General features: G+C 40.5%; 1 protein-coding gene across 3 annotated transcripts in view; it reads right to left on the bottom strand.

Moving 5' to 3' along the window:
* Nucleotides 1-6,362: 6,362 nt before the first annotated feature.
* LOC6635274 (calcium/calmodulin-dependent protein kinase kinase 1) overlaps nucleotides 6,363-19,532 on the bottom strand; it is a 37,419-nt gene continuing 24,249 nt past the window's right edge. For 2 of the 3 annotated variants that reach the window (XM_002058741.4, XM_070210800.1), the window contains exons 2-7: nucleotides 18,080-19,154; nucleotides 17,670-18,024; nucleotides 8,270-8,457; nucleotides 7,977-8,210; nucleotides 7,617-7,906; nucleotides 6,363-7,562 (exon numbers count right to left, since the gene is read on the bottom strand). In XM_002058741.4, the coding sequence (XP_002058777.2) occupies nucleotides 7,490-7,562; nucleotides 7,617-7,906; nucleotides 7,977-8,210; nucleotides 8,270-8,457; nucleotides 17,670-18,024; nucleotides 18,080-19,132 (2,193 nt within the window). In that variant the 5' untranslated portion in view covers nucleotides 19,133-19,154 and the 3' untranslated portion in view covers nucleotides 6,363-7,489. The remainder of the gene's footprint in view (nucleotides 7,563-7,616; nucleotides 7,907-7,976; nucleotides 8,211-8,269; nucleotides 8,458-17,669; nucleotides 18,025-18,079; nucleotides 19,155-19,532) is intronic. The other variant, XM_032440775.2, reaches the window with a different exon arrangement.

The following is a 19,532-nucleotide window of genomic DNA, read 5'->3' as shown; positions in this document are numbered from 1 at the left end:
CCAAGTTGCTAGGAAGGGACAAGAAAGTCATAGGTGTCTGAACAGACGTAGAGGGCAATTGCAAAACTTGAGGCTTCAACCGGCGATTGGTTGGGGACTCAAATTTATATTTGCCAAGCAACTCGAAACTCGAGTCGAAATTACTCGAGAGCTGCTTAGCCACATTATTTAATTTTAAGAATTGACTTCTCACAGAATTATACATTCTGGAGAAATTAATTTGCTTGTCGATGCATTCTGGGCACGACCAACGCAAGCCACCGCAGCCCTTCTTGGCAATTGCAGCGATCTTGTCGCAATCACGCCCAGTGAGACCTGCACATTTAGCATGCAATTAACAAATTGCGGCAGTGCAGAATCGTCAGCCTGCTTGAACGTGCACGGTTTCTCACAGCACGACATAATTATTAAATGCGTATGCAAGTTGCGAGAGCGCAGAGCAAAACGAAAACGGTGCGCAAGATAGAGCAAGTAAACACTCAAAAAACAATTATTCGTACACAAACAAATTGTTTGGTGCGAAAAGCAATAGAAAAAAATTTGCGGGATGGTATTGCGCTTGATAGATTTCCTCGAAGAATGGGTAAGTTAGTCTGCGACAGGGCTGCTCGTTGGTTCGTGAGTAGTGGGCTGAGGAATAGGACATGGTCAGTATTAAGAAGAGTATAAGACGGCTATTAGACGGTAAGCGGAATACTCGGGAAACAGGTCAGGGAGTCAGATTGTCTCGAGTTTGAGTAGCGCAGAGTGGGCGAGGACGGTACAGCCTCCGTGGAGGCACGTCAACCCATTCCGGTCTACTCCCATCGGTTCCGGGCCGACCGTTGTGTGACCCGCCGGTGACGGCCCCTGCTGAAGTTGCCACCAGATGATGAGCCAGGAGTCCGGAACCGGATATGATCCGCGACGAGCGTGTCGTAGGTGCATACAGGAAAGGCACTTTGCCAGTGAATGTCCCAACGCACCCGTCTTTTTCTGTATGTAAAAACCGAGGCAGAAGTAGCCAGGATTGTTGTCACCGCACGGAACTGGGAAACGGGCAACGGCGCCGCCCAGGCCGATATCGGGTCGCCGCCGACACACATGGGACTCGGAGCATGGGACTAATCAGACACCCACTGAAAGGCCGGATCGTCGCTACAGTGGAGATAGGCGGGCAAACGCCTGCTACCATCTGGCAACTGAAAGAGCGGAGCAATAATCGAGATGCACCTGGTGTTGGAGTGGTGCACAGAGAAGGCGAGGCGTAGAGCGAGCTCAGCATCAAAGAGGCAGAGATATTACCCGAAATATCGGGCCATGCAGAGAGTCGTTTACGAACAGGGGACTGAGCTGATCCAGGCAGGCACCATCGAGCCGTCGCGTAGTCCGCATAGGGCCCATTAGTCTAAGTCAAGACGAAGACTGGCGAGAGGCGCATGTGCATCGACTACCGGCAACTTATCGCGCATTCCATCCCAGGTGCTTATTCTGTTCCTCGGATTAATCACATCCTCGAGCAGTTGCGTCAATCGCGGTTCATCTCCACTATATATTTGAAGCACGGGTACTGGCAGATACCAATGGCAGCCGATAGTCGGGAATTTACGGCGTTCACAGTCCCAGAAAGAGATCTTTACCAATGGCTAACATTCATTCAATAACATTCGGCGTATTTAAACTTTCAGCGAGCCATGGACACGGTAATAGGGCCGGAGATGGAGCTTCATGCGTTCGCCTACCTAGACAATATTGTGGTAATAGGGGCAACGAAAGAGCAGCATGTAGAAAATATGAGAATAGTATTCCGCCGGCAATAAGCGGCCAATCTCAGGCTGAATAGGAAGAAGTGCAGCCTCTTTAGGGACTGGTTGGCCTATCTGGGACATGTCATCTGCATTGAAGGAATACATGCGGATCCAGAGAAGAAGGAGGCAATACGTTACCTGAGGGCCCCGACAAATTGTACGGTGTTGCAGCAGTGTCTCGGGATGACATCATGGTACAGGCACTTCGTTCGCAAATTCGCGACTCAGGTACAGCCGCTCACAGCGCTCTTAAAGAAGGGGTAGAAATGAAAGAACAGGAGGAGGCATTGCTTCAATTGAACTACATCTTGACGACTGCTACTTTGTTGATTTGTCCAAACTTTTTCGCCATATTCGTCTTGGAGGCTGACGTGGGTGGCCTTGGCGCAGTGTTGCAGACGATTGAGGAACTGGAGCGGGCTATAGCGTACGCGAGCCTGAAGTTGAGTTTTAGTTGAAAGCTGAGGTGAACCATTCCGTCACCGAGAAAGAGTGCCTGCAAACGTATGGTATGCTACCTAGAAGGGTACTGGTTCGACGTGATAACGGATAATCTGAAACTTAAGCGGCTCAACTCGATAGAGTTCCTTCAGGAAGGATCACGCGATGGGCACTAGAACTGCAACAGTTGCAATTGATGTTCAGCGACAAAGGGTATTGAGAGAATGCCATGGCGCTTCCACGGCCGGACATCAAGGCGTGAGGAAAACCGTAATGCCGCCAAGTACTTGAAGCGCTTTGTAATCTGTCAGAAGTTCTAAAGCGAACAACTCAAATCGGCTGGACGTCTGCTGACGAAACAGGTAGCAGAGCCGATGGCAGTACTCTGAGCGGATTTCGTCGGACCCCTTCCACGGTCTTAACATGGCAACACAATACTACTGGTGTTCCATAATGCCTTTTCGAAGTGGGTGGAATTGATTCCTCTCAGGAAAGCCACGGCGGCAAAAAGAAATCTTTTATATCGCCAACAGCAATCTCCAGCGAGCATCAAAGGACCAGGGCAGGTCGCTATCAGGTCGCCGAGCTTAAGTCCCCCAACATCGTGCGGTGATCAAGTCAGGCGAACGAAAGAAGAGGATGGCCAATATTTCGCAGTTGGAGCCATTCTAACAAGAGATGATTGATGACGAAGAAGAGAAACTATTACCTATGGAGGCCCACGTGTTTGTGAAGAGTGAGAGCGACACGCCGACCGTAACCCCTGTACTAAACTTAGATTTGACTAACACTAGGAGCGTAGTAAGAATAAGCTAAGTTGAATGTAAGCCGCACTGTGAGGATAGGTTATAACAAATAAGTAATGGATAAATTAACGAATAAGTTGAATTTATAGATAGACCCAGAAATTATTTGGATCTCGTTGGACAAGGACGCCAGCAGCGGGAATACCGAGCCTTTCCCCGGAACCGGCGCCGGAGCACGCCACCGCGACCCCCGCCTGGTCGCGACTTTTTTAGTATACTCCCAACGGACCAATAATGGAAGGTTTGGACGGGATGGTCAGGCTAATAGTCGTCGAGGTGACGACCGTGGTTGTCGCTGCTCCGTTTTCGCGGAATTCGCCACCGTACGTAGAAGAGCCCCCGTCTCCCCGTTAGCATCGCCCTCGCCGATGTCGCCGACGAGGCGGACGATCCAGCGGACGTGGAAGAACTTATACCGCTCGGGACGGGCGAGCACACGATATCAATGCCGGAATCCGGAACGATGGAGTAGGCGGGAACGGGAGTTTCCTCGTCGTCCTCGTCCTCGTCGGAAGTCGAGTCGTCATCGGCGGAGGTAGCACGCCTTAATAGCCGGCACGGAAGCCGACCAGCTCTGCCACAGCTAGGACCCCTGTCGAGGAATGAGACTAGCCGGTACCGAAGCCCTCGGTGCCTTACGAGTTAGTAAAGGATGACGAATCTGAAGAACCGTTAATCCACCGCCGCCTCGCCACCCACCATTTGGAGATTGACCCGAATAGCCAATTTCCTCGGAATACTCTACGCCGTCTCCCAAAGATCCCCGAGGAGAGTAGTGCAACTGCAACTCAAAACGTGGAGGGGCGAGCACAGGAATTTTAATTTGAATTTAGCCGCCATCCGCCACAGCCACCGTCTTCGATAGTCAACGTCAATTCGGTGGCGAAGAGCGAAAGCTTCGGTAGGCGAAGTTGCGAACGCGCTGGCACTATTGCGGTGACGATCAGAGCGAAAAGACGTGAGTCGAAAAAAATAGAGAAAAACATAACCTTAAATAGGTTCCAGAGCGCTAGAGCTGCAGACAGTGTGGCATAGTTTTTTCATAGGGAAACAGAGTAGGGTAGTGCATAATAATTACAACGAAAGAAATGTGAATAAAGTAATGTTTATATACTAATCCTTTTCATATTCTATTAACACTAAACTCGGGCACCGTTGCAAGCCGGTGCTCAACATAACCCTTTTCCTAGCCTAAAGCGTAGTGTAACGGGAGACCAGGCTTCATTACGTCGTTCATGATAACAACATGTTTCCTAACCTAAAGTGTAGCGTATCGAGAGAGAAGGCATCATAAGATCGCTCATGATAGCAATCCCAGCAGTAGTTTGCGTGAGTGTTGAGACTTCGGCAGGAACCGCTGCGCTATCCATAGAACGCAGAAGGTCAGCTAGGTCGTTTCAGATACGCGCAGGCATTTCTGGTAGGAGGATTGAAGACAGGGTAGCGACATTTACAACACTTTTCCTCTCCCTTAACCATCATCCTAGCAACTAACAAATATCTTGTAAGGTTTTTGAGCCTGGTAAGATCGAGACTTTACCCCGGCCATTAGCTTCCTACAATATATATAATATTCTAGAAGCAACATATCATGTTTGGTTTTCTAGCTCTTAATATTCACACAATTTTCTCAAAAAAAAGGATGTCGATATCGATTTTTATCGATTGCTTGGAAACTGATTAAGTTATTGATTATCGGAAACAAACTCGAACTGCGCAGGCACTAGGGGGACCTACAGCAAAAATTTCAAGTCTCTATCTCTTATAGGTTCTAATATCCTTGCGCTCATACTGACAGACGGACAAATGGACATGCCTAGATCGACTCGACTATTGGCACTGATCAAGAATATATATATCAGGGTATAAAAAATGAAAGATACTTAATATATATATATACTATTCTAGAAGCGATGTGTATTCGTCTAGCTTTTATAACTATCGAGATTTTCTCAAAAAACAGGATTTCGATTTTTATCGACAACTTGGAAACTGAGTAAGTTATCGATTATAGGAAAAAACTCACACAAATAACCATACAACGCAAGGCATTTCAATGGTTAGTGCTCGTATTGCGCAAACACTAGGAGGATCAACGTTAGATTTCAAGTTGATAGCTCTTATAGGTTCTGAGATCCTAGCGTTCATACATACGGACGGACAGACAGAACATAGGTAGTTCGACTCGGCTATTTATGCTGATCCTGTTACATACATTTGCACAAAAGCATTATAGGTTTTTTTTATTATTGTTTTTGTGAAGCTGTATTGCTTTTTGAAGCTGGTCTTCTGGAGAGCCAGCGGCAAACTCCCTTTGATATGGACTCTGAAAAAACTCGTTAGTAGTCATCTTTTTTAGGGGACCATCGCATGACGGTTGATTAGCGAATTACCTAACGAACGGTGATGTATCAGGTCATTAAAATAGGTTCTCCGCTTGACACCATCAGAACTACATGGTTGCGATTGTAACGTATGTTTTCTTCTGTTTTTGTGCTGAAGGTATTTGAGAAGTTGACTCCAAAAAGGGGAGCTTAATTCGTATTTTAAAATGTATTTTGATTTATGAAAGGAATTGAGCAAGGAGAGCGACCTGCATCTGGTTAGCTCAAGAAGGTTCGGGGTATCCTCTAACCAGGCTGGAGCAATTTTTCTTGTTTTTTGATATTTTTCTATTAAAAATCTAGTTGTATAAGAAATATCACAATTCGAGTTTATGAATGCCGCCCTTTGAAGACACTGACAAACATTGACAATGTTAATAAATGTATATTTATTTGAAAGCTTTTTAATTTTTTTCCGGGCTTAAAACATTTTTTATATCTTGCTATAATTTTATCTATTAAAAATATATTTGTGGGTGTTTGGAGACATATCATTAAAACAGTAAAAAAATTTTTTTTTAAACGAGTTTCCTGTGGCACCAAATAATTTAAGATCCAAACAATTTAAAAAAAAAAACACTTTTGTATAATGTTGTAAGCATTTATTACGTAAATCCTTAACAGCATATATAAAAAAAAACTGTGAGATTTAAAGCTTTAACCATAATTCTTGATATATAATGTATTAAAGAACTATCATAATGATTGAACGCCTTTGGCGATAATTGTTTAACTCAAGATTCTTTTAAGTAACCTTTCCTATGTTATTATTTTACCCATTTTCCGCCCATAGAATTGTTAAATTTATCCGTACAATCTCAAATTTGATAATCAATTTGAAGCACATAAAATTCATATAACTTAGACCTATATTTACCATCCAAGAGGAATGCATATTAAATAAACTTTTTTAACAGGTCTTTGAAAATTAATCAAATACATCGTATAATAAAAAAAAAACAGTTGCATATTGTGTATTTTTTCGCCAATTTTCACAATACCAGTATACATAAAATATAATAAATACAAAAAATATGGTCTTATATAGCTCTTTGAAGCCGATTGGTCAAAACTTGAAACTTTGCACATACAACCTTTGACTCGTAGTTATCACCCAGGGGGGGCTAAATTTTCTAAAGATTGCGAAACACGCTTCAAATAAATTTTCACTAATATCTTAGCGAATGAGCTTACACCTGAAAGTTTTTCAACACCTTAAATTAAATTTCACAAATATTTGCAAAATATTATAAGTCCGATAGAATGGTGGAGTAACTATTGATATACTTACTACCTATGTCTATTTCTGATACAAAGAAAATCATAAAAAAGGCTCGAAGGCTTCAAAATGCAAAATGAGTGACATCCGATCAAATACTTAAAATAGGATTTAATTAATGCCCTTCTAGAATTATGGTTTATTTTTCCAAATATGGGAGAAAACATAAAAAGCTCATAATTACAAAACGTTGTGTAGGTATTTTGGAAAAAAAACGTAACATTTTTTCTAGCCCACTCTTAAAGAGCTAAATTGTATACTTCGATCCAGCCGGTTCCGACAATGTACTACCTGCAACAGAACGACAGACCTTTCCAATGTTTCATGACGATAATTTGAAAAAAAATGAGTTTTTAGAAACAGGCAGGCGCAAAAACGGTCATGGCTATATGGACTCGACTGTTGATACTGCTAAAGAATGTATATTATTCGGACTTACGGTTAAAACTAAAATATCAATTATCACTGATTGTTAAGTTGCACTACGTCACAATTGCTACAACCCAGATTCTTTAAATTATACAATCAGAACATTGTTATAAACACTAATAATAGTAAAGGTCCTATAGTTTAAGATTCCAACTAGGAGATACTCTGAACCTAGATAGTAAGCAAAAAAGTTGAATGTAACCCTTTGGATGGAATTTCGCGAAATCCCGACTTATCGTATATAGACGGAATAAAAACTATTAGTTTTATGCATCTTAGGTATTCTTAACAAATGTTCAATAATGTATATAATAAATGGCTATTTTCGGTCCCTGTTCTTTCTAAGATAACTTTATTAATTACTTAAAATTCATCATTTTTTTGGATAGGACAATGTTCAGTTAACGCCGGAAGTACACTGTCCATTGATGGGTCTCTGGAAATAAATATATAAATATTTTTTTGCAATACAATTAAATATATAATTTACCTGTCCAATGCCACAAAATATGAGCCCGGTGCTGAGTTTGATCTACCAGCTTGAATAAATTTTTCGAATCTGGAACCGCCCGGTTGAGGAGCTCTACCGGAAATACCCCTCATGAAGGGATTTACAAAGGAATGATTTTTAAGCATTGTTTTGATTAATATAAGAGTATCCAGCTTTGGAATACTGCGAACAACAGAATTTATATCTTCGTCGTCTACTTGTACCAAACAACAGTTCTCTTCTTCAGTTGGTAAGCAATACAACCCATTACTGGTGACCCATGAGCTTATCTAAAATTAAATGTGAATAGATTCTCAACGTATGTAATTTTTCTTGTTTTGTATAAATTTTGTGTACTACCTTCAGCTGAGGCAGAGTTATTCTTTTTGCTGGATCTTTTTTAAGCATTAGAAGAATGCAGTTTCTCAAATCACTGCTTATTTCTGGTGTTCCTGGAAAAACAACATCCTCGTTTCTTATTTTTTCATATAACATGGGTATGGAGTTTGCTATAAATGGAACATTTCCAAAAATCAAAGAATATAACGTTGCTCCCAAAGCCCAAATATCCGCTGCACGACCACAGTACACATTCTGAGGAAACGAAAGCCTTCTTAAACAAGAGGATATCTCATACTTTTGATGTTACATACCTTGCCCAAAGCGAGAGTTTCGGGTGCACGAAAAGCTGGTGTACCGCCTGTTGAGCCATTACTCATTATAGAATCCTCTCCAAGAAACTCATTACATACTCCTAAATCTGCAATTTTGACATGCCCACATTCTGTCAGTAGTAAATTTCCGGGTTTTAGGTCCGCATGAATAATTTTTTGATAATGCACTGTTATAAAAGGAATATGTTCATAACATTTTAATATTTATTAATTTGATATGAATATTGGCTAGTTTAGCGCTTATTAACCATTAACGAGAGACTCCGCAATATTTTTCTAGACTCGATAATAAGACAGCTTATCAGTAGTCTGCAGTAGCATGACAAAAAAATTGTTTTTGTTGGAGACAGATATAAACGACTTATTAAGGATGACTAAGGTTTGGCAAATGAATGAGTTCCAGTATTTAAAGTATTGGGAAAAAAATTCATTATTGCCACGCGTCTGACGTGCGCCCTATTTTTTCATGATTTGAGTTTGAATTGTTGAATGAAGGTTAACCCCTTGGTAAATCGTCAAATTCAAATATGAAAAAGCTTATCAATCAAAATAAGTATTAGAACTATAAATATATGATCGATGATATTTATTTTTTATATTTTAATATTTTACAGATTTTAATTTTTACACAAACATCCGCTGGTCATAATATTAGTAATGTGATCAGTCTCTTGACATACATTTGCAGGTGCAAGTGCTTGCCAAAAGTTTACCCTTTCGACCCAACGGGGTGCTGCAGGGATCAACATTCTTTCATCAAAATCATAAAGATAATATAAATAATGAATTCTCCTTTTGCGCCCATGATTTGTCCATTCATACACATTTGTGTGTGTGTGTGCCTGTGTGTAGAGGTCGAAAACCAGAAATCCCAAAATCTTGTCAAATTTGCATCGGGTGCAGGCAACCAACAGGCACACAAGCGCATAAATGCTTATATTCATATACAAAATATACAAGTATGCGTGAATAGCGAGTCCAAAATATTTTAAATGTACACATGGCAACGCTTGGGTACCCTTACCAACGATAGCGAACTAAAATGCCAGCATTTCGCATCGACGTGGCAAACCCTTTCTCTATTTCATATTACTCGTGCCTTCAAAAGGGTAGAAATGCCTCAGCATTTGAGAAAAATTGAATTTGTGCGCAGTTTTGCTTGTCCGACACATACACACACACACACACACATTTAAACGATCCCTAAACATAAAAAGAGAGCATTGTTGGCTGAGAGTATTTGCGAGCGAGATAAAAGTTAACAGCGTTGCCGTTCTATCGCACAAACCATATGGAAGAGAGTGCGCGAAGAACTTTCCTGTAGAGTAAGCGGTTCAAAAATACATCATATGTATATCTTACTCCCTTACTCGCGAGTTTGAACCAGATGCCTCCGATACATTTTGTGATAACGTTGTTTGTATGTGATGTCCAGTCTATATGTTGTTTGGTTAGTGATAGTATTGATACATACATAGTATATATGAATGGAGATCGATTGTCGAATAACACTAATTCGTGCTTGTGCGTCGAACGACAGTGTCTACATATCAGAAATGGTTTTATTCACGACATCAATTTCGACTTTAATCAGAAAAATTTAATAAACATTTCAAATACAATTAATTTAAAATTGAACACCATGACATGCAACAAGAGGTTCTAGTCGGGAGCTCCCGAATAGGGACAACTCTGAGGCCTCTTATTCCAATTCCAAATACACTTCGTGCAACGCGCTCGTTAGAAGTAATAAAGATAAATTTAAAAAACAAAGACAGAGTTCGAGCTCACAAATAGCAGTGCTACAAGAATAGGGCATTAAGTAGTCGAGCATACCCTGTGCTAGGCAGATATGAACACCTGCACAATCTAGGCGACCAAAATGTGAGCCTAGCATCGGAGAGGCAGAGTGGCCAGCGGATCTGGATCCGGAAATTAGGGAGTTCCTGTAATCAGAACTGGCACTGTTCGAGGGGCAGCAGGGCGTCTCGCACACCGCTGAGCACCACATCCGGTTGAAAGATGACAAGCCGTTGGAGCAGAAATACTACCCGAATAATCCGGCCATGCAGAGGGTGATCGACGAACAGGTAGATGAGCTGATCCAGGCAGATGCCATCGAGCCGTCGCGTAATCCGCACTGCGCCCCAATCAACCCAGTAAAGAAGAAGACTGGCGAGTGGCGCATCGACTACCGGCAGGTCAATGTGCATTCCATTCCGGATGCTTATCCCGTCCCCCGGATCAACCACATCCTTGTCAGATAGTCTGAAATGCACAGCATTCACAATCCCTAGAAGAGGTCTGTTCCAATGCGCGGCGGCAAACCCATTTGGCTTGCATTCGGCATGTGCAACTTTTCAAGGAGCCTTAGACGCAAATGGAGCCTCATGCGTTTGCCTACCTTGACGATATCGTGGTAATAGGGGCAACGAGAGAAGAACAAGTAGAGAATTTAAGGGAGGTATTTCGCCGGTTTAAGGCAGCCAATCTCAGGCTAAATAGAAAGAAGTGCAGTTTCTTCAGGGAGAGGTTGGCCTACCTTAGACGTAATTTGCGGGGAAGGAATACGTACCGATCCAGAAGAGGTGGAGGCGATACGTAACGATATGTCTCGACAAATTGTAAGGAGTTGCGTCAATGTCTCGGGGTGGCGTCATAGTACAGGCGCTTCGTTCCCAACTTCGCGACTCATGTACAGCAGCTCAAAGCGCTCTTAAAGAAGGGAAAATAGGCATGGACACAAGAACAGGAGGAGGCATTGCGTCAATTGAAGGATAGCTTGACCACTGCTTCCGTGCTGGCTTGTCCGGACTTTTCCACCACTTCCACCACTTTCTTGCAGCCTGACGCGATGCTACCTATGGAGGTCCCGTTTCGACGTGATAACGGATCATCTGGTACTTAAGTGGCCGAACAAGATCAAGAGCCCTTCAGGAAGGACCGCGCGATGCGCACTGGAGCTACAATAGCTCCAATTCGACGTCCACTACCGTCGAGGGAAGCTCAATCTCGTGGCCGACGCACTATCAAGACATCCTCTAGAGTCCTGTCAACAAGCAATGGTAGCCAAGTCACACACGCATACCCGAGTATGCGTGCTAGAATCACCGCAGAGCCGGCTAAATTCTCGGAATACATAGAAGAGAATACATAGAAGGTCACCGAACGGATGACGAGGATTACATTCCTTAGAAACTACGCGTGTATAGTGATCAGCGACAGAAGGTATTGCAGGAATGCCACGACGCTCTGTCGCGATTGGCCCAGATATCTCTGGGCTACGTATGTTCCGCGACGCCGCCAAGTACGTGAAGTGCTGCGAAATCTGTCAAAAGTTCAAGAGCTAGCAACTCAAACCGGCTTGACATATGCTGACGAGGCAGGTACCAGAGCCAATGGCAGTTCCCTGCGTCGATACTATTGGTGTTCCATGATACCTTTTCAAAGTGGGCGGAATTGGTCCCTCTCAGGAGTGCCACAGCACACCTGCAGACCGCATTCCGAGATAGGATTCTAAGTAGGTTCGGCGTACCCAGGCAGTTCGTGTGCCACAACAGAGTACAATTGAATAGCCGTAGTTTCAAGGCTTTTCTGAAGTCCTTGGATGTAGAGGTCCAGTACACCGCCCCGTACTGTCCGCAAGAAAATCCTAACGCCAGGACCAACCGGACCGTGAAGACCATGATGGTTCAATTTATCGAGGGCCACCAAAGTTCGTGGGACGGGCTATTGCCCGAGATATCGCTGACGGTCAATACAAGTGTGGCGGAATCGAGCGGATTCACTAAGGTAGCCTTCCCATTGTTCATAATTATAATTATAGGGTATAAGCATTATATAGTATATAAGCATTGTATTAGTAATAAGGACAGTTAAGGCAATGTGCCGATGTATTAAAGCTAGTCAAGGGCAAGGAGCCCAGTTTGAATTAAGTCCGAAATTAACCACCGGCCGTCGGAGCAACCTTGCGTTGCTGATCTGTTGCTCAACACAGCCTTCGAGAGCGAAACTTCATTTCGGCGGCGAAGAGCGAAAGCTCCGAGGTGAAGTTGCGAAAGCTCGCGTCGAAGTCGAGCGGCTGAGGCAAGAGAACTGCTCGCTAGCGAGCGTGACGACCTTTTTGAACGACCATCAGGTTGAGTAAATGTGCAGTAAATAGAAGTATGAGCGACGAAGTGCAAAGAATGCAGCGGAGCGCTAGGGCGCCAAGACAGTGCGGCAGGGCCTTAGTTCAGGAAATACAGTAGGGTAGTAGCCAATGAACAAGTGCATAAAGTGAATATAAGGAAATACATGAAGGAAATTACTGATCTTTGTATTCTCGGGCGATCATATTTGTGCTAACATCGGGAATAGCCGATGTTCCACCTAACCTAGAGTGTTAGCATGCAGTGCAAGGGGTGCGAGGGCACGGACCGGTAGAGTCGTTGTTGTGAACATACAGAAAGAAGTATAGTCTGGTTGGTATATTCACTTCCCCTCCTTTATGCAAACAATCCCAGTGAACTTATGAATATCTTGTAACTTGCTGGGCCTGGTAAGACTGAGAGTCGTATCCCAGCCAATAGCTTCCGTACAATATGTAAGTTATTTAGAAGTATTAGCTTCTGTTTACTGAACACATTTCTTATACATTTCTGAAAATGTCACATTTTTGCAAAATTTGTAAAATGCAGCATAAGTAAATACATTTCACACATTTTTAAAAAATGTCACATTTGTCTTCAATGGGTTTTTTAGGGTACAGGTTTTTTCAAACAGTGTTAATTAAAATTTATGATTGAAACTGGCAGAGATAAAATGGAAATACAAATGATAGATGTTATGATTTTAAAAATGTTAGTGCAAAGGAAACAAATGAAAGCGACGTTTTATAGCTTTATAAGAAATGTAAGTTTATAGAGTTTCAAAGTGCCGACAACTTAGAGAAACACTATTAGACATAAAATAATAAATAATATATGAGAAAGCAAATTATTGGAGAAAATAAAGCAAGATGGAATCGATAGGGATGTTTGAGGAACATAACTTAAAAACTGTTTGTCCTGCGGAGCCGGCTATAAACTGCCGAATTCAGATAATACTTAAAGATAGCAAAGTATTTATATCTATTACTTATATTTAAAAAGAAAAATCATTATACCTGATTTATTAGATGGATTGGCGAATATTTATAAATATAGCTACACTCATGTCTATATGCAACCTGATTGAGTAAAGTATTCGTCGTTAACTACACTTTAAGGGAAATTTGAGTATCTGAAATACATATGCAGATATTTAAAAAAAATATATTTGTTCGACTGGAGGAAAATAAACTGGAGCTAAGACGCGATATATGTATGAAGTGTTCCACAAAGCTAAGTTAAGTTTCGGAATTGATGGAGCGCTATGTTCTTTTTAGATACCATAATGACAAATATTTCTAATACACCCACGTATTTTATTCGCCCGACACGCCAGCTATGCCCCCACATCTGAATTTGTGAGTGACGTAATAAGAGTCTACTACCAAAAAGAAACTAAAAAAAACTACATTTATTTTAGGTAACAAGAGTATTTCACGTTAAAAAAGACAGAGGAAAAAGGATATAAAAGGGAGAAGAAATTTAAAAGAGACTATAATGTTAGGTTTATAGGGTTGATAACAAAACCACCACCAATATATGGCACTACTCATAGATGGAAATGGTTAGTGAGTTCCCGAAGATATCCTGAAAGCAACTAGAGAGAGTTCTATGGAGAACACGAAGTACAATCTATTATGATTCTTGCATAAAACACGAAATGAATTGTGCAATGTGTAGTCTGTCGTGTACGTACGTAGAAATTAAGGGCAATAATTTGGAGGGAGCAGAGAATTGAAGAAAAGGAGAATCAATGTTACCTTATGTAGGAAGACAACGCCTCCGGAAGAAGCCTACTGGAATATGGATGGAATATAACCGAAGATTGGGATCCCAGCTTAATACAAAAAAGAACATCTTTGGCCTCAGTAATAACAGTAGCAATTTGGAGATTGAAGAGCTTAGAATAAAAAAAACCCTAGGTCTTTATTATTATTTTCGATTGTAGAGCTAACACGATAAAGCAAATTACAATTAAAGGATATAAACATAAATTTTGGACAATTTAAATGTTAATGATCGGCCGAACACCAGAGTTGCAAGGAGTTCAAATCATCTTTCAGTTAGAAGTGATGTAAGAAAGCATTTTTTTCACATCATCTACATACATAAGTACATAAGCATGAGATATAACAGAAGGAAGATAATTTAAACAGCTCCAAGATGACTTCATTGAGCTACACCTGATGCAATATTAACCAGTTTCCAGGTAGTCAACCGGTTGGTCGCAGTTGAAAGTTTGTTTTCGCACCCATGTATAGAAGAGATAACTATTTTGCAGTAATGCGGAAAAGTCAAAGTAATAAATATCTTAAATAATTAGGAGATATCAGACAGATTAGCAACACCCCTGTATTTTCTTATATCAGACTTTCCATTTTTCGATATAAGGTTATTTTCAATAAAATGGAAAGAAAGAAGACTTATGGCATTGATAAAAAGGAATTAGATGTGGTTGAATAAAGGAAGAGAGGACACTTCTATAGTAGACAACTAGGAATATTCTCAGGCCCAGGAAGAATATTTGTTCAGTAAATAGCTATTAGAAGAGGGAAATGAGAAATAATATGTACAATTAGAGTAAGTTATATTATAAAAGTGACTGGAAAAATAGCACCAGAGCGCTTGGAGAGAAAGTAACTTTAACTGAAAAAGTAACTTTAACAATCTCAGCATCAGTAAGCTCAGTAAGACACGAAGGTTCAGAATTGTTAAAGGCTTTAACGGCTATTAATACATAACCACCTTAAGTCGACCGATCATTTCACTGTATAACGAAAACCCGCTACGATATCAAAATCAGATTTCGTCGAATTTAACTATGTTCCTGATTATGCGTTTATATCCGAATCTAGGGAAGTGCCAGCTATAAAAAAAATGTAAGTTTAAAAATAAGGCCTCTAACATACTGATACCGATTAGAGAAAATAACTGAAGACAAATTTCGTTTTTTGTGGCAGCATCTTGTATCGAAGGGGCTTGAAGGTTGACAGAGAAAGGGTGATTTCCATCTTTAGGCTTGCGAACAATCATCCCATTAAATTGGGAACAAATCATGAGAAACATTTATTTTCACAAGGAATGGTGAAATTGAATTTCAATGTAGACATATTAGCCAAAAATTTGCGAGCAGTAAGGCAAGTAGTGTCAGACGAAGACCGGGCGCAAAAATTGGTTTGCAAGGGGCAACAACGCGGTGCTAAAGATGTACTGTCTACTGTAAGCCATTTGAGCAATATTCTGCAAAGGTCTACACTTACGGCTAGAAAATGAAGGTGATGCTGTTATATCGCTGACCCAAGCGGGTTATAAGATGTGGTCTATAGAGATTATAGATTTTAGTATAATCGCTTGGAGAGCACAATAAAAAAAACATTGGGAATAAATCAAGGTTGTGAGGGCTGAAGTTGAGTCGACTCCCCAGGCTTGCGAACGTTTCCCGTTTTTAATGTAAGGCGAAGCAACAGAAAATCGTTCAATACATTTAAACGAACAGGAATATCGTAGAGCAAATCATGAACTCAGTAAGTATCTTGTTCAGAATTGAAGCTCCGGAATTTATCCTGACTTGGATAAAGGCTGCTCCATCAGACGATTTAAAAAATTGCTACCTGGTGCACATCTAATACGATGATGGAGAGGACTTAACTTTTAGCATGCAACGATTCTTACGTATTTCAACTTAGCTTCGTCCAAAAAAAGTTGCTGTTACATGTGGTTTCCTAAAAACAATTCCCGGTAGTCTATTCCAAATCAGTCTAATTTTTGGTATTCCTCTTTAATTGCATGTTTCGCTGTTGCCACTCTCGTCTGAATGGAGTGCAGTTATTATAATGAAATTTAAGAAACGCAAGGATATGCAAATTTTAAAATAATATCGCCGTACATGCAAGATTATTCAGTCGCACCGATTTGTATTTCCTTTCACGGAGGGGCCAAAGCAAGTCCATCGCGTTTGTAGCTATAATTTAGATGCCCTTGAATGCGACAAATACTATTCTGCTGTCTTTTCGGACATTCTGCAAGCGTTTGATTGAGTATCATCATTAGTCAAGTGCAAACTTAAGTCTCTCTTCCTAGTGCGGAATTTACTCTGTATTCCTTTCTGGAAAGTCGGAACATTATTGCTGGCTAGAGAGATACAATATCCAATATTGCATAGCTGCAGTTAATACCCATACTGGACATCCTGTACCCGATTTGGCAGACTCCGATATCAATGACACCATCATAGCGACCGACGCAGATGTATTTATAGCATCGGACCACATCAATAGTGAGTTGTTTGGCACGTTCCAAATCAACCTGGAAGAATTTAGTCGCTGGGCTACGCGATGAAACATATCTGTTCATGGTAATAAAAGCCAACAGTGCACGTTTGCGCTAAAGCAGGTAGGCATATTTTATGTCAAGATACGGTGGCTCCTGTTAATTACAGAATCCGCTATCTTCGTTAAATTTTATAGGACACTAAGGCATAACGTTCAAGATCGTAGATTGAAGTCTTGAATTTGAAGCAACAAATTTGTACTGGGCAGGCCAGGACACAGTCGCTGCTATAGATACAACTGTTGTAACTGTAACTGTAAATGCTATGAAACTGTTATTATAAATGTAGATACCTTATTTGTTGAAAATGCACGATAAGATATTTTCAAAATTCTATTCCAAATTCAACTTGTCAGTCTCTTAAACGTTTCCTCTGTGTATTGTTCATGTGTCCCGTCGTGACCCGCCAGTCAGTACAAATTTTTTAATATTCTTTTAGGTCCTCAATGTGCACCTAAATGTTTTATTAAAGATTATAACGGTTTTGTGCGAATTGATGTAAATGACAGAAAACAGTATCCCCCCATAAAGTATATACTGTATGCATATTGTCAATAGTGGAGTCGATCGACCCATGCCCATCATCATTTTGTCAATATATATGAACGCGTCGATCTCAAAGCTATAAGAGCTAGAGAACATTCCCTTTTTGCGAGCAATCGATATCCAAATACTGATTTTTGAGCTTCCTTTTAGGTTTTATCCGCTAGAATAACTTAATTTAACTAGCTAAGTATATACAGATCGAGTATATATCATTGCTACAAGTTGGCCATATTTTGGGGGTATAAGGATTAGAGCATTAGACAGATAATCTCTTTAATCTTCCTAAATTTAATATTTTCTTAATTACTAGAAACCATCTTAAATAAGCCGAATATGATTGTTTATTTTAAATTATAGAAAAAAATTATACTTACAATATTCTAATCCTAGTAAACAGTCTCGAAACACACTCCACGCCCGCTTCTCTGATAATGGCTTTTCAGTAGGTATTGAAAGGACTTCTCCTTTTTTAACTAACTCAAAAACCATATATAAGGAATCTTCCATTGGATCGTCTAGAACTTCCACTAATTTTACAACGTTAGGGTGGTCCAGTTTTTTTAAAACTGCTATTTCTCTATAAACCCGATCCAGCGGAGATGTTGTCTGTTTTGGGTTACGACGCATGAAAGCAGCCTGTCGTAGTAGGCGCTTTTTAGAGAGAATCTTCATAGCATAATGTGTCGAATCTTCTTCAGAATAAGCCAACTTTACAAGTCCATATGAACCCTACCAAAAAAGTCTTTAATAAAAGTCATTTGCTTAAAAATTACATTTTAAATACCTGGCCTATTTGATCCATAAGTTTATATTGATTAAGCTGAAGAAAACTTCCTGATTTCTCAATGGATATTCTACGTGATTCACGTAAAGGAGGCCTGCGTCGAACTGACCGAGGACTACCGTACGGACTGCCATATGGACTGTATGGAACGTTTGGATAAATTGGTCGGGATTCTGCAGATTGAAATAATGTTGATGCAATATTTGGTCGCTGTGCTGGACGTTGACGTAATTCTCCAGCATACTTGTCAATGATCTCACCTTGACAATGTTTCAATGAGTCGGTGTTTGGCGCTATCAGTTGAAACTGGCTCTCGATAGACCGATGCTCTGTGATATTAGGAAGATGATGGTTATGGTGTTCATCAATATTAAATATTGCACAGCCCTCATTGTATAAGTCAAGTGATTGCGATTTCAAAAGGAATGGAAGATTTTGTTTCGAGCAGCACGTTTCATTTGATTTAGACGGACTAGCAATCGTGCTTTGTGTCCCACTAGGAAGTATATGTGACAACTCATTTCCGGAAGTTGGACTAACCGAATTGGGGGGAAATAAAGGCTTTCCGTGTTGAATTGTTACTAACTGAGAAGCAACACTTTCATGCAAAACATAATTTTTAGAAGTATCACAATCAACACTGTTACCATCAGTTTTATCGGCGTTAATTTTTTGACAGCGCTGAGCTTCAAAATCCTGCATATTTAGCTGCGTAACTCCAGAACTTTCAGGAATTTCGGTAATCCTTGTGGAAAAAGTGCAAGTTAAATCTGAAGTGTCAATGTGCATTTTTTCTAATTGATTGTCCAACGATAAAGTTAATCTTTTATTGGTGGTTTCAGAGTTTTCGTGCTCACAGCCTGTAATAACATCGTTGTCGTCATGATCCCATGAATAACTGACGGCACTTTCCCCATCGAATGAATGTTCATGCCTCTTTCGTAATAATTTCTCAGCAGTTTCCAAAACTTTTCCAGGATCTAAGACGTTGGTAGTGCCTGCATTATTTATATTCAAATCCGACATAATGTCACTATATGCGCATATTTGCATTTGTGAACAACTTTTTGCAAATCTGAAAAATTAAATAAATTATATAATTAACATATACAATGGATATCTATAGGCACTATATCTCTATATTTTAAACTGTTTGACCTGCCTAACTGACTTATTGGTGATCAAACGCAAACGTTTGTATAAAACTTTTTTGTTTATCATCCTCAAACTTATTTTCAAAAATCGTTGTTTAAATTCACTTTTCAGGTTTCACTCTTTTCGAAAATTCAGTCCTCCTTGGTGGAAATCGGGGTCAAACTTTGGTGAGTAACGTTTCGCGGTCAAATAAATGTGTAAGTTAACAAGTAATCCTCTTAGCTATTAAGTAATCCTCATATGTACAGACACACAAACATTTGAGTTCGGCGCTCTAGATGCAACAGTCAGATACTTT

This window comes from Drosophila virilis, unplaced genomic scaffold (assembly GCF_030788295.1).
Source record: "Drosophila virilis strain 15010-1051.87 unplaced genomic scaffold, Dvir_AGI_RSII-ME tig00001170, whole genome shotgun sequence".
Classification (NCBI taxonomy): domain Eukaryota; kingdom Metazoa; phylum Arthropoda; class Insecta; order Diptera; family Drosophilidae; genus Drosophila; species Drosophila virilis.
The sequence above is the reverse complement of the archived record's forward strand: the minus strand, read 5'-3'. Positions and strand labels throughout refer to the sequence as shown.